The sequence below is a fragment of the Aspergillus thermomutatus genome (assembly GCF_002237265.1).
Source record: "Aspergillus thermomutatus strain HMR AF 39 chromosome Unknown NODE_32, whole genome shotgun sequence".
NCBI lineage: Eukaryota > Fungi > Ascomycota > Eurotiomycetes > Eurotiales > Aspergillaceae > Aspergillus > Aspergillus thermomutatus.
The window spans coordinates 24,375-37,817 of NW_020798081.1; the positions used below are offsets into that span (position 1 = coordinate 24,375).

General features: G+C 52.6%; 5 protein-coding genes across 5 annotated transcripts; 2 read left to right on the forward strand and 3 right to left on the reverse strand.

Annotated features, from left to right (window-relative positions):
* Positions 1 to 1,096: 1,096 nt before the first annotated feature.
* Positions 1,097 to 3,775, forward strand: CDV56_103615 (putative regulatory protein Ral2; the record flags this gene model as incomplete). The annotated part of the gene is made up of 1 exon (XM_026757234.1): positions 1,097 to 3,775. The coding sequence occupies one exon, from the start codon at positions 1,097 to 1,099 to the stop codon at positions 3,773 to 3,775; it is 2,679 nt and encodes an 892-aa protein (XP_026616901.1).
* A 399-nt stretch (positions 3,776 to 4,174) lies between these two features.
* Positions 4,175 to 5,752, reverse strand: CDV56_103931 (F-box domain protein; the record flags this gene model as incomplete). The annotated part of the gene is made up of 2 exons (XM_026757550.1): positions 4,175 to 5,310; positions 5,371 to 5,752. 2 exons carry the CDS (start codon positions 5,750 to 5,752, stop codon positions 4,175 to 4,177), a joined length of 1,518 nt encoding a protein of 505 aa, XP_026616902.1.
* Positions 5,753 to 7,117: 1,365 nt separating this feature from the next.
* Positions 7,118 to 8,332, reverse strand: CDV56_104224 (putative pantetheine-phosphate adenylyltransferase; the record flags this gene model as incomplete). Its single annotated transcript, XM_026757843.1, has 1 exon — positions 7,118 to 8,332. One exon carries the CDS (start codon positions 8,330 to 8,332, stop codon positions 7,118 to 7,120), a length of 1,215 nt encoding a protein of 404 aa, XP_026616903.1.
* Positions 8,333 to 8,961: 629 nt separating this feature from the next.
* On the forward strand, positions 8,962 to 11,004 carry CDV56_104403 (WD repeat protein; the record flags this gene model as incomplete). Its single annotated transcript, XM_026758022.1, has 4 exons — positions 8,962 to 9,735; positions 9,798 to 10,401; positions 10,456 to 10,530; positions 10,586 to 11,004. The coding sequence occupies 4 exons, from the start codon at positions 8,962 to 8,964 to the stop codon at positions 11,002 to 11,004; spliced, it is 1,872 nt and encodes a 623-aa protein (XP_026616904.1).
* Positions 11,005 to 11,456: 452 nt separating this feature from the next.
* Positions 11,457 to 13,070, reverse strand: CDV56_104631 (acyltransferase family protein; the record flags this gene model as incomplete). The annotated part of the gene is made up of 1 exon (XM_026758250.1): positions 11,457 to 13,070. One exon carries the CDS (start codon positions 13,068 to 13,070, stop codon positions 11,457 to 11,459), a length of 1,614 nt encoding a protein of 537 aa, XP_026616905.1.
* Positions 13,071 to 13,443: the final 373 nt, after the last annotated feature.

A 13,443-nucleotide genomic window follows, 5' to 3' on the forward strand; every position in this document is an offset into this window, starting at 1 on the left:
CCTACTTTTGATACCTCGTTTAACCAAATACATGAATTTGCTTAATGGACGAGCCGGACCTTTGTACCAATCACTCGCTGAAAGGGATCTCCCATTAACTGATTCTCATGGAAGTTGTGATAGCACATTCCTTTTCAGGACATAGTAACATTTCGAGGCCGCAGCATGTTTTCAAGTGAATTTGTTTTCTCTCTGCTGCACAGGTGATATATCAGTGTCTTGTTAGCTGGCATATGCATATGGCCAGTCGTTCGCATTCAGTGTGTGGTGTCTGAGGAAATCCGTTCGGACCATGTGGCTTCTGGCTCTCATGATGCCCATGCGAGAGATATCCGAGGATCTCAAGTTCTCAACGTCACATGGCATAAATCTGTCGAATCTGACACTGACACTAGTAAATAGATAGAAGCTAACAGCAGACTACCAGAACTAATAGGCATCTCCACAATGTTCTTCATCCATATCATTGGATCGGACGCGGTGCCTGGCTGCCTGGACCACTGAATGAGCGACCGCCTCGAAGCCCGCACAACACTAAAGTAGTACCGTATCACTATCGTCGTCCCCCCCCTCCTCCTTCCACATCGCTTCTTTCTGCTGACTTATTATCATCTCATTCGACTCGACTTCTCGACCGCCACTGGATTGCAATATTATCGACCAGCAATTTTGCCAACCTCCAGCTCTGTTTCGGATCCACGGGCGACGGAGCCTTGGGTCAGTAAGGGCGGGGAACGACCAGCCCCCGTCCCACTCGCTTGTCTGCCAGTGCCCGCCCGCCCCTGATCTACGCAAGAAAGAGTCCCGGTGACGATCTGGACGACTGACCGATTGTGTTTTCGCTCTGCCTGTGCGCGATTTGTCGTCGATTTCCCAGTGTTTCCATCCTAATCGCAGTGACCGACCGCAGTGTTGGAAGTGTTATGTGACCCCGTTGTTTTCGCGACTCAATGTACCCCGGGCTGGAGATCCTTCGAAAATAAAAGTTCCGAGATACCTAATACCGAGGGAACGAAACGACATTAAGAGATTGGTTTCTTAGAATACAAAAAAGACGAAATCAGACCGCCCGTTTTGCTACGCAGTCAGGTTCAAGATGATGTCAAGAAGTCAGTCAAGTTTGGGTTACATGGATACAGGCAGGGATGAACCCTCCACGTCTGGGGCCTCTCCAGGATACCAACCGCCGCCATCTACATCCGGTCCGATCAATCTGTCGGGCTTAGTCTGCAATGTACGCCGGACGACAGGCAGAGAACCATACCCGCTGGTGGGGGCCACCACCACTATCCTCGGCGACAAGCTCTACGTGTTCGGAGGCCGTGTTCTATCGAAGAGTCGCCCGCAGCTGACGTCGGACCTGTATGAGCTGGACTTGATCCGGCGACACTGGACGAAGATCGAAGCCACCGGCGATATCCCTCGTCCGCGGTATTTTCACAGCGTATGTGCTCTTGGTGACAACAAGCTGGTCTGTTATGGAGGCATGTCGCCTGCGCCGAATGCGTCCAAGGAATCTGCGAGCGATGGCGCGTCAGGGCAGGAAGCGCAGCCGGAGGTTGTCGTGATGTCGGATATACACATCTTCGACGTGCCGTCTCGAACATGGACGCGAGTCCCCGCTACGGACTCACCTCAGGGTCGATACGCTCATTGCGCGACGATTCTTCCGTCGAGCGCCTTTTTCACATCCGCTAGTGCTCCACTCTCCGCTATCCACCATAACCCCGCCTCGTCCAACCCCCATCAGGGCACCATTGGAGTAGATATTGATGGATTTGGCGGTGCTGAAATGGTAGTGGTGGGAGGGCAGGACAGTTCGAACCACTATATCGAGCAGATCAGTGTGTTTAACCTCCGCAGCTTGAAGTGGACGAACACAAGCTCGCTGGGAAGAAGCTGCGGCGCCTATCGCAGTGTTGTCGCCCCGTTGGTCGGAATGAATGTGGCAGACATCGGGTCTGTTGCCGCCGACCGGGAATCACAAGAGCCAGTCGAGGATTCGGAGGTCGAAGGGTGTCCCATGCTGATTTACTCCAACTACAACTTCCTGGATGTCAAGCTGGAGCTCCAAGTGCGCTTACCGGATGGTCGCTTGATCGAGAAGCCTATGCAGAGTGCGGCATCGCCCCCCGGCTTGAGATTTCCCAATGGCGGTGTGATCAACGGGCATTTTGTCGTGAGCGGTACCTACTTGACCTCATCCAAGCAGGAGTATGCGCTCTGGGCACTCGACCTGAGGACTCTCACATGGGGTCGGATCGACGCCGGTGGGTCTGTGTTTGGTCACGGCAGCTGGAACCGTGGAGTGCTATGGGCGAGAAGGAACACTTTTGTGGTTCTGGGACACCGAAAACGCAGTCTGGTCGAGGATTACAACCACCGTCGGATCAACTTTTCCCATGTCTGCATGGTCGAGTTGGAGGCCTTCGGGTTGTACAACAATCCATGCAGAAACTCGCCAACTTCCGGGTACATCTCCTACAGTGCGCCTTCAGTTCCTGCGTCTCTACAACAGAAGTTGACTCAGTTAACATCGGGTGGCAGACCGTTCTCGGCAGCGTCTGACGAGCTGGGCAAACTCGCTCAGTCTCTTCCTGAAATGGCCGACATGGAGCTTCAAGCAGTTGGTGGAGAGCGGATCCCCGTCAACTCGCGGATTCTATCTCGGCGCTGGGGCCCGTACTTCATCCAGCTTCTTCGCGAGTCATCCGACACTGGTGTTTCTGACACTGCGACCCTGCGTGGAGCGATCCCGGTATACCCCAGTCGGAACTCAAGCATCACCATTACCCCCTCAATAGGACACAACAGCACCTACTCCACTGCCACCACCCTTGTCAGCAACCACTCGAATCCTTCCAAGTCTTTGTTAGCGAATCTTGAGATACCCTCTGCCCATAGCTTACCTCCTACCTCCCGACCTCGTATCTTGTACCTCCCCCATACCTTCCTCACGCTCCGAGTCCTCGTCTACTACTTCTACACATCGTCGCTCCCACCCGTCGGATCCTCCCTCTGCACGCCCCAAATCCTCTGCTCCCTGCTTCAACTAGCCCGCCCCTATCAGGTGGACGGCCTCCTCGAGGCGACCGTCGAACGGCTCCACCAAGTCCTCGACGGCCGCAACGCTGCCGCCGTCTTCAACGCGGCCGCCATGGCCGCCGGCGGCGGCAGAGGCACCGGCTTTACCAGCGGACTCGGCGGCACGCTTGAGGCCTTGAACGGGGTCCACGCGGCCGCCAGTGAATCCGCTAGCGCCGGCCCCGGCACCACAACAGGCACCGACGCCTCACAGAACAGCCACCTCACCTCCGACTCCTCCGACACCGAACACGGCACCACCTCCGCCCTCTCCGTCGCCAGCGGCGGCGCCAGCGCACCCTCCTCCCGCGGTATCCCGCTACGCATCAACACCAACCTCTTCGGCCGCAGTCACCACCGCACCGACCGCGACCGCGAGGACTCCATCAGCAACGCCAGCACGGCCACCTCCGCCTCGAGCTACGACCACTCCGACTCCGAATTCACCGGTAGCGAGTCGCAGTCCCGTCCGCGCCGCGTCCGCCGCGACACAGACGCCCAGCTCCGCCCACACAGGGAGATCTGGACGGGCGGTCTGAGCAGCGTCATCGGTCTGCAGAAACGGGGGCTCCGTGGCCTCATGGAGGGTCGGAGGCTGATGAGAGAACGCAATGCCAAGCCCGGCAGCTCGGGCGGTTTGACATCGATGCCTGCTGCTGCCGTAGATCAGAGTGTGGCTTCTGGGGTGTAGATCTGATTCCCTTTTCCTGTCGTGTTCGTTTTTGGTATGTGCGTCGGGATCGAGTACAAGTATATAAAATGCATTTTGTCTTTGTGTCCATATCTGCATAGCTGGTTTCGTTTCTCTTCTTGATGATTCGGACTTAGGGGGCCAGTTCGTTTTACTAACATATGGATGGACGCATGCGGTGTTATCTCTCCCACTACGTTTTGAACAGAAAAGCATAACAACCATAAATTTCTATCAGCTAAAGATGTCAGTTGCATGCTAGAAACAAATATGAACATAGAGCTGTGAAAAAGAGACAGCCTCCACCGATTCTTTATGTAAATGCAGGGACACAAGAAAATACAATACAAGACTTTGTGCTAGATTGTCCTAAATAAAGGCGAATAGAAAGAAAGACAGTCATAATTGCCTCAAAAAGGACATTGGTGGACTCGAAAGAACCCACGCTTCCCAGAGGAAGATCTGTTGACGCTTGACTGCGACTCCGTCGTCTCCGAGGTCGTCGACTGTCAGAGTGCGCAGCTTTTGCATAGTCGCCTTTGGTATTGATCGCCTCGATGTGCCTCGAGGAGCTAATGGCATGTAATCATCGTCGAAAGTAACTGGCTGTGGAGGGCCAGAGGGCAGATCGGCCACGATGGAGAGCGCTGGAATGGTCTCCATAATACTGGCGCCAATACCGTTGCCGTTACGATGGCTGGTACTGTCGCCGTTCGTGTGGTCGGCGGAATGTGTTCGTCTGATGTAATTGATTTCGTGCAGGTCTACACGTTCCAAATGCTCCGTCTCTTCGCGAAGGCAGGCTAACACGTCCCGCCAGCGTCCGTCTCGAAGGTGCACATTGATGAGCCTGATGTCGCGAATCTGTCGCTTGTGTTGAAGAACGATTGTGACGATGTCGTCTGCATCCAGGCACCAACCCTGCAGGCTGAAAGTTTGGAGCCGTTTCCAATGAACGCGGTGAAATATCTGTTTCAGTGGGAGGATTACAGATCCATCGCCCGAAATTCCGAGATGAATGGCAGTCAGATTTCGAGCCGCCCGGAAGAAATCATGGAAGATGCTAGACAGCTTTGGCATCGTTGTGGCCATCCCAGTGTACGACTGGAAGGTGATATCCAGGCTCAGCAATCGTGCTCCCAAGGCGGATAACATCATGGGAGGGGTCTGCAGTAGCCTGATCATGGAATCGGAACTCATCTGTGGCCCGACAAAGCGAATGGAGTTACAGCTTGATTCCAGTAGAGAAATAGCCAGATTTGTGACTGCTCGAGCGCAAGCGGGCTCCCATTCCAGCACGGCTGATCGCTCCAGCGAGCGCCCTTGAATGTGTCCCATCAATATCTCGTCCGCCTCGTCTTGTAATCTCAGTAGTTTGACCTGCTGAAGACCCGGGAATGAAGCTATTGCACGCCGCAGCAAGAGAAGATCCTGGTTCCCCTGGACGATCCGTTGTTGGTCCTGCAACCGACACTTGACTATGTTGAATAGTGAAGGATCAGTCTTTTCTATTTGAGTCAAGATCAACGGCCAGCCTGGGAATTATCAGCGTCCTTCAGTATTCGTTGGAGTCCAAGAATCTTCAGTTACTGTACCGTTTTCTGAATAGAATGGTCGCACCATGTAAGTGAAATACCTCACATGACAGGCTAGTTGCATGGTCAAGAAATCTTCCAATCGTCCAAATTCGTTCTGCGAAAACCGCAGGACGAATCGACGGAATTTTCTTGGGGTGCCGATTCGCCCGAATCTCTTGCATACAAGTCTGAATCTATCCAAGTCGGACTTCTCCCCGTACAAATGAATGCGCGTATCATCAGTGCTTTGCGACACATGCTGTGAGTTCGTCTGAGAAGCTCCGTTTATCGGAGGATCCAAATCCAAGAGAAATGAGAGGATTTCACTGAGCAATTCGTCCGCCAAGTCGCAAATGTGTCGCGGGTTGTTCATGCTGTTCGCACAAGGAGGCAGCCGCATATTCGGCTGCTCTGACCAGTCGCAGCAACATGGAAATCAAACTTAATATGAGATGAGTTGCAAGCGGCTGCGCAACTTGGTCAAGGATGCGCGAAGAGTCAGCATGGGGATCGATTTGGGTATATATATGGGGGAATAATAAAAGAGTCCAAGATCTGGGAAAAGGAAGAACCAGAGAGAAAGACGCCAGCGGGAAAAAGAAAAGAAAAGAAGGAAAGACGACGACGGAAGGAATGCATGCCTCTCTTGCAGTGTCAGTCTTGCCCAGGCTCGAGAGCAGACAGAAGCCGCAGATACCACTGCTTGCATGCAGCAAGTTGACATGTCTGACGGGGTTAGAGCGATCCACTCGGACTACCAGCCCGTTCGACTGGGATCATCGTCAGCAAATAGAGGCACTTATGAGGGACTTCCATCCTGCATGCCCTTCTGCCATCAAAATCTCCCGGTTCTCGAGGACGACTGGATATTGGTTCGCTGACTGCCACACAGCAGTCACATGATTGAAAGGGCATGCGGTTATCCAGCGCGAACCTGCAGGAGATTTGGCAGAGACGGCGGACGAGTGGCTGGGAGTTGAGAGGAAAAGCAGATGAGTTGGCAGGACTAAAAGGAGTCCAGGAGGGGAAGATGAGGACGGAAGTGATCATAAGAATGATGATTGATCCGATGATGTGACAGAAGAAACAGCCCACCGAGTCAGGATCTCTGCTAAGGCTTAGTCCAACTCTGTGCTGCAGACGCCCACCCCCGCCCCTGGGAACAGAAAACGAATCATCGCTCCATCAGCTGCAGGCCTGGATTGTTTCTGTGACCGGCGGGAAAATCAGCATGACGGTTTCCTGCCTTTTATTAGTCCTAGAAGCGCGACGAGGAAACATCAGTGCCGATTTCATGCAGAACGGGATCGAGGGTACGGTGGGACAATGCCATTGCTGTCCACCCTAATCCTGACCCTCTGAACCTCGCAGCAGGAGAAAGGGGGGAAAAGAATCCTTATCAGCCACTCGATTTCGGTCGGGAAATAAGACTCTCGCCTTCTGATTCTTTTGTTTGGAATCACTCCATCTATGTTACAGAAAAAATCAAGGAGAGATCATCAAACAACGCGGACACCCCTCTTTTCCTGCAAGCATGGAAGGCACTAAGGCAGCTAGGCACTCAGGCGCCATATTAACCATGGTCTGTAGGACACAGACATGGTCGGGTGCCTATCTACGAAATTCCGGTTTCCTGTTTGGAAGCGCCGCAATTCGTCATTTGTCCTTTGAAATGTCCTCGTCTCTGGAGGTCAAGAATGCAGGATACCTATTTAGTTCGAGTAATTCTCAAAGACTGGCCAATTAACTTAACTAATCTAGGTAGTTACCGAGCAGTGGCCATTTCCATACGGCGCCGTCTGATATCTGTACTGCTTATTTTCGACGCAAAGCTTTCGCCATCGGTTGTGGGAACCTCCCCCGAATGTAAGACATCTATCTCGAAGACATCGAGACTCTTCCACCCCTTCTTCGCTCGCTCACCATTGACAGCCGCGCCTCCCGAACGAGTCTCCGCGGACACCACGAGAGCATCGATACTTTCATCAGTGATCGTCGGCCCAAACGGGTCCATGATTTGTACCAATTTCAGCGTCAAGCCGGATGGGACCTTCATCAGCACATAATGGCCGTTGGGACCCGGCTGTGATACCCGCTCAATGCGTGGTACACCTTTTTCCGGAACGCTGAAATCCATAATCGCCATAAGGAAGGACGCGGTGCTCTGACATCGGTCGTCCCAGCTCTCCAGAAATTCAGCGTACTTTTTGTTCTTCAACAATGCATCTCCTGTAACACCAACAGTCAGGAGTCGCTCAGGAATTGGATCGAACTCTTCCACGGGTTCCACAGCCAACGCGGTGGCGGTGAGGAGAAGTTTGTGTCCAATATGAAAGTGGTCAAATGTGCCCCCTACGGCAACTGAATAATGTGATGATTGAGCCTCAACTTCCGGAACTATCAATGTCTCCGGAGAGGCCCAGCTGGGTTGATTTGAGAGTGAATGCAAGGACCCAGCGTTCGGGTCTTTGTTCTTCGAATATATACTATCGAACGCTGTTGCTAGCTGTTGACCTGCTTTATTTTCTGGATAGTAGATCCAGTCCCATAGTCGCGAAGAAGTCGCCAGCGATTGCAAATCGAGGATCGGTCCATGTCGTGGAGTCTGACGATCCTCTGCCGAGGTTGTGGGGGGATCAATAAAGATTACCCGAGCATCAATGCCACCAGGGGCATCCAGCTCAATACTGTGCTCCGCGCTGACGATTCCAATCAGCCTGTAGATGTTTGCCAAGTAATGTTGGAGACTTGGGAAAATCTTTGCCCGAGGTTGAGAGCTTCGTGAAAGCAGACCAGGTATGGAAATAGCGATGTCCAGAATTGCAATGCTATTGACGCCATTAAGCGTCTTGCAGAGTTTGGAGAAAACAGTAGACAAGATAGGTTCATAAGCTTCTCTGAATTTCTCAAATTTGACAGCCGGAGGAGGTGGGAGAAGCAGCAGAGCTGCAATCTCCTGGAGACCGTCATCGGAAGCCATTCTGAAGGTGATTGCGGGGATAGACGAGGGGAAGATCGCAAGAGGAAATCAGAGATGGCGCGGCAGATGATACACACTAGGAGATTATATATGCTGAGAAATTCAACTGGACATTTTGGAATAGTCCCTCAGAATCAGCGAATAGCAAAGAACTAAAAGAGAGGTATGCACATCCTGTGTTATCTCCGAGCAGAAGAAGTATGACTGTCGTCGGTCCTTGTCTTCCCTTCATCATCATCATTGGCTGACTCAGCAGCACGAGACTCCTCCGGCGACTCTTGCGTGTCTCATCCTCGACTCGTTGCTGCCCAGTTGCTGCCATTCGGCTTCTCTTTACGGTCCTTTTGGGTTTTTTTTTTCATAAACTCCATGATGCGCTTGTGAAACACTGACAAGGTGATTTTCCTCTGATATGATCCCCGACTGCACACAGGCTTGGTGTGGTCGGAGCTCCATACTCCTACCTGTACATGTCTCTCTCTCCCTCTCCTCACTGTCAAGTCATCTACTTACCATGGCTCTCAGAACTAGTCACTGGTGAGAAACTAGCGGGAGCTTTGGTTCTAGCGCAAGAGTGCTGCTTACCAAGAAAGTCCTTACGGATTCCTCAACGACTGAGCTGCAACAGCATGTCGAACCCCGCGCAACCCTACGAGTCCACTCGACGGATGACCGTCTATAGCCGCCAGCCAGAGGAGCTTCATATCCCGTCCGGGGCCCAGACGAATACAAATTTGCAGCGCCAATCGGTGTCTCACGAATTATCGACGGCCACTGAGCCCCCAATGAACAATCTCCCTTCCATCAACGTCCAGCCTTCGAGCGCCCAGCCAAGTCACTATGGGGCTGGTACCAGCAGTGGCAGCGGTGCTCTCCCAGGAGCACTTCAACCAGGGAACGTGCACCGCCCTCCGGCAGTGTCTATGAACACAGCGCCTTCTGCGCTCCCAACGCTTCCTCAACTATCTACCCAGCTGCAACCGCAGGCATCGCAACAGCCACCGACAACCCCCCGTTCGGGCATGGTCAATTCGCACGGTCATTCCAGATCCAGTCCTTCGAACCTTGAACAACCCACATATAGACCGCACGGAGTGACAGAGAACTCCAGATATGCATCATCACCCGGTACGGGTTTCCAGCCTCATACTCCGCAAGGAGCGAAATACTCCCCGCTTGGGTTGGCCGATATACGTCCGTCTGGGGACCTCCTGAGTGATGCGATCCACAGTTCGAGCATGCTTCCAATTAATGGAGATACTCAGGTTCCAACGAATAGCAACTACATCGCTCCTTGGCCCATATACGCGATGGATTGGTGTAAATGGCCAATCTCAGGAAGCTCTGGCTCCTTTGGCGGCAAGATCGCACTAGGAAGCTACTTGGAAGATAACCACAACTATGTAGGGACATGTTCTATCTGTTTCCTTATTGTTTGGCTTTTCAACTGCTGACTAAAATTCAGATACAAATCATTGATACCCATTTGACGCAACCAGACCCAGATACACCAGATGTCGCGGCGGGAGACGTGAAACTAGAGTATGTCAAAACCGCGGAAGCCACACATTCTTATCCTGTCACGAGAATCCTCTGGGAACCGCCCTCGTCCCAGAAGCAATCGACAGACCTACTTGCGACGTCCGGCGACCACCTACGATTGTGGTCATTACCCACCACCCAGCCCTTGCATAGCTCCAACTCAATTACACGTCCTGCAAGTCACCGGGATCCGCCGGCCGCCAAACTTTCCCCTTTAGCATTGCTATCGAATTCAAAGTCTCCCGAACATACTGCCCCTATCACCTCCCTTGACTGGAACACGATCTCTCCCAGCTTGATCATCACCTCTAGCATCGACACGACCTGCACAATCTGGGACATTCCTACACTCACAGCCAAGACACAGCTGATCGCGCACGACAAGGAGGTATATGACGTTCGATTCTGTGCGAATAGCGTCGACGTCTTCGTCAGCTGCGGCGCCGACGGTAGTGTGCGCATGTTCGATTTGCGCAGCCTGGAGCACAGCACGATCATCTACGAGCCGACTGAGAAGAACGACAAATGTACTGTCCTCACATTATCCTGTTTTGGGTTTTGCTGACACGAGCCTTCTCTAGTAATGAGCCCTGGAAACGGTAGCCCTTCAGCTCCATCCAATTCCGTCTGGCCCCCGCCACTTTTACGTATCGCAGGTGTGTATTTCTAGTCGCGTGCACGGTGCAGACCTTTACTTAACACAAATTGCAGCATCACCACACGACGCTCACCTTCTTGCAACGTTTTCTCAAGACTCCAACATCGTCCGCGTGCTCGATGTCCGGCAGCCGGGCCAAGCCATCGTCGAGCTCAAAGGCCACGCCGCACCCATCAACTGCGTCGAGTGGTCCCCAAACAGACGAGGAGTCCTCGCCTCCGGCGCGGACGACTGCTTCGTCCTCCTGTGGGATCTGATCAATCAGCACAATGCCGCACCTGTGCCCCCCGTCGTGCAAAACCCAGGCACACCGTCAACCACTTCCGAACGGGGGCCAGCTGCAGCCTGGCAATGCGATTATGAAGTCTCAAACCTGAGCTGGTCGCCTCAGGGGGGGACGACCGGCTCCGGCCACCCAAGGGATTGGTTAGGGGTTTGTGGAGGCCGAGGCGTGTGGGGTGTTGCATTATGAGATGGAGACGGATGTGCGATCTTTGCTTCTAGACAACTTCTATCTATTCCCCTTTTGTTCCTTTCTTCTTACTTTTTCATCTTTCTTGAGTGTTGGTTTGCCTTACTTATCTCGTTCTATCTGGCGGGTGATGAAAAATGAAGTCATGCATGCCGGTATATGGAGCGAACTGGACGAGTGATGATTGAACGATTGACTGAATTGAATCAGAGAAAAATCTACAGTGCTTGATTGTGACAGTTATGAGCACTCACGCGAGGCAAAATTCAAGGAGGTATATAGAGATTCCTCCAATCTTAAGTCTATTGGCTTCTACTCCAGGTAGGTATGTGGATCGTAATATGTACAGCGTAAATGGGAAAAAAGCAGACCAAGCGGTCTAGTATATGAAAATGACTTTAAAACACCCAACAGCCGATGAGTGGGTAGATTTGGAGACAGCATTAACGCGCTTAGTGGATATGTATGTTCGGCGTCGAATTCTGCCGCCCGGTCATCTTGACAAGCACTTTATCCTCCACCCACCGGGCGAATTTGACGCTGGGGATGTCGACGGCGCGCCAGAAGACGTCGCCCGCCCAGAGGGAAACCGGCAAGCAAATGAGCCAGCCGATGAAGAAACCCAGGCAGTACTGGAAATCCGTCTCCTTGCCGGTGATTTTCCAGATATTCGGCATGAGCGAGTAGCCCAGGGAATGGAGGATGGGGCCGTGGACGATATAGAACGCAAAGGAGATTTTGCCCAGGTATTGCGACAGGCGGTTGACGAAGAGCTTCTGGATATCCTTGGAGTGGTTTATGCTGTAGACGATCAGGACTGCACCGAGCGTCTGCGGGAAGCGGTGGGGTTCAGGGTAGGTCTTGGGGGTGATTTTCCAGGTCCACGTGTAGAAGGGAGTCCATTTGTAGCCTGTGTTTGGAGCGGAACCGAGATAGAGGCCGAAGATGAAGAGGGCAATCCAGAATTTGCGGCTTGAGAGGCGGGAGAGGGTTGAACGGCTGCGGGGCATGGGCTTTTCGTCTGCGGATAAGCGCTCCCATGTACCGTTGATCAGATCAGCTTCGACCATGAGCATGCCAGACAGAAACAGGACGACGTCCCACCGGCCCCAACGCATACAGAACCAGACTAGGCCGCTAACCAGGGAGAGACGAGCAACGACTGTAACGCGCGAGGTTGCGATGATGGTGAGGAAGAGGACAATTGAGCACCGGAATTCTACTGGAATCGTCCACAGGTGTGGGTTGTAATAGTTGTAGTAGAGCGCCCAGTTCCAGGGGTCCATGAGATGCACCACCGTGAGGTACATGTCCCAAAATTGCTTGGTAAAGGACTTCATCAGAGGGGGATGCTGCTCGTTGGTGCCGAGGATGGTGTGTCCTTGATTGACGACTTTATGCGAGTAGTTGTAGACGCCGAGACGCACGGCAACAAAGACCAGAACGATACCGACAATGGAGGGAATGTACAGGCGCAGACCGCGACGAAAGGTCGAGGACGCCAAAGTAGCCAATGTCTGCTCCCAGGAGCGAGTACGGATCATCTTCAGAGGCTTGTATGATAGCACATATCCCGAAATCACAAAGAAGATGGCAACCATGATGTGACCGGAGACTAGGAGGTGGACGATGGGAAGGTGAAGAATCCCGTAGTTCTCGTTATTGAAACCCCACCCCACTGCGACTTTCCATGTGTAGGTGAAAAGGAAATGGAAATTGAAGACCAGCAGACAGGCCCAGCCTCTCAGGCCATCTAGCGCTGCGATCGCATGGAGTTTCGAGGACTGGGGAGGCTCCCCGCCCACCAAATGCTGCAGATAGCTCGGTGTGAGCGCGATGCCCAATTTTTTGAGCCAGCGATGTAAATACTCCTCCCAGTGATCTGAGAAGTGTTGCACGTGTGAAGACAGCCGATCGGGACGAGCGAGCACATTGGAGGGGGTGTAGTCAGATAGATTCGTCCAGTTGAAGGACGACTTGCTCCCATAGGGGCCTGACTCCAGGTCATGGAGGGGAATATCATGGATCGCAGAAGAAGCCAGAGCGTCCTTATCAGTAAGCGACATATCGCGAAAATGCTTGTATCAGGTATATCAGGTATGGGTTTGTGTGAAGGCGTCGGGGAGAGCCAGTACTCCGTACAGAGAGGGGAACTGGTATAAATGGGGTCTGATTGCGCAATCAGATCGACAAGGCGATATAAAACGATCCAGTCGTTTGAAAAAATGTGGAAACAATGTTCGAAAAAAGTTGTTCGCTTAAGATAACCAACAATACGCGATAATGGGTATATTGATGATGCAGATGTGTTCCTTCGGAGTCCATCAATCGACGAGGCATTAGAGCAAACCGGTGGACATTCTGAGGACAAAACCTCAACTGTTAGACTCGTCGCATGATCTTTGAAATTAGGGGATCGAGAGGCTCTCACCTGTGTGG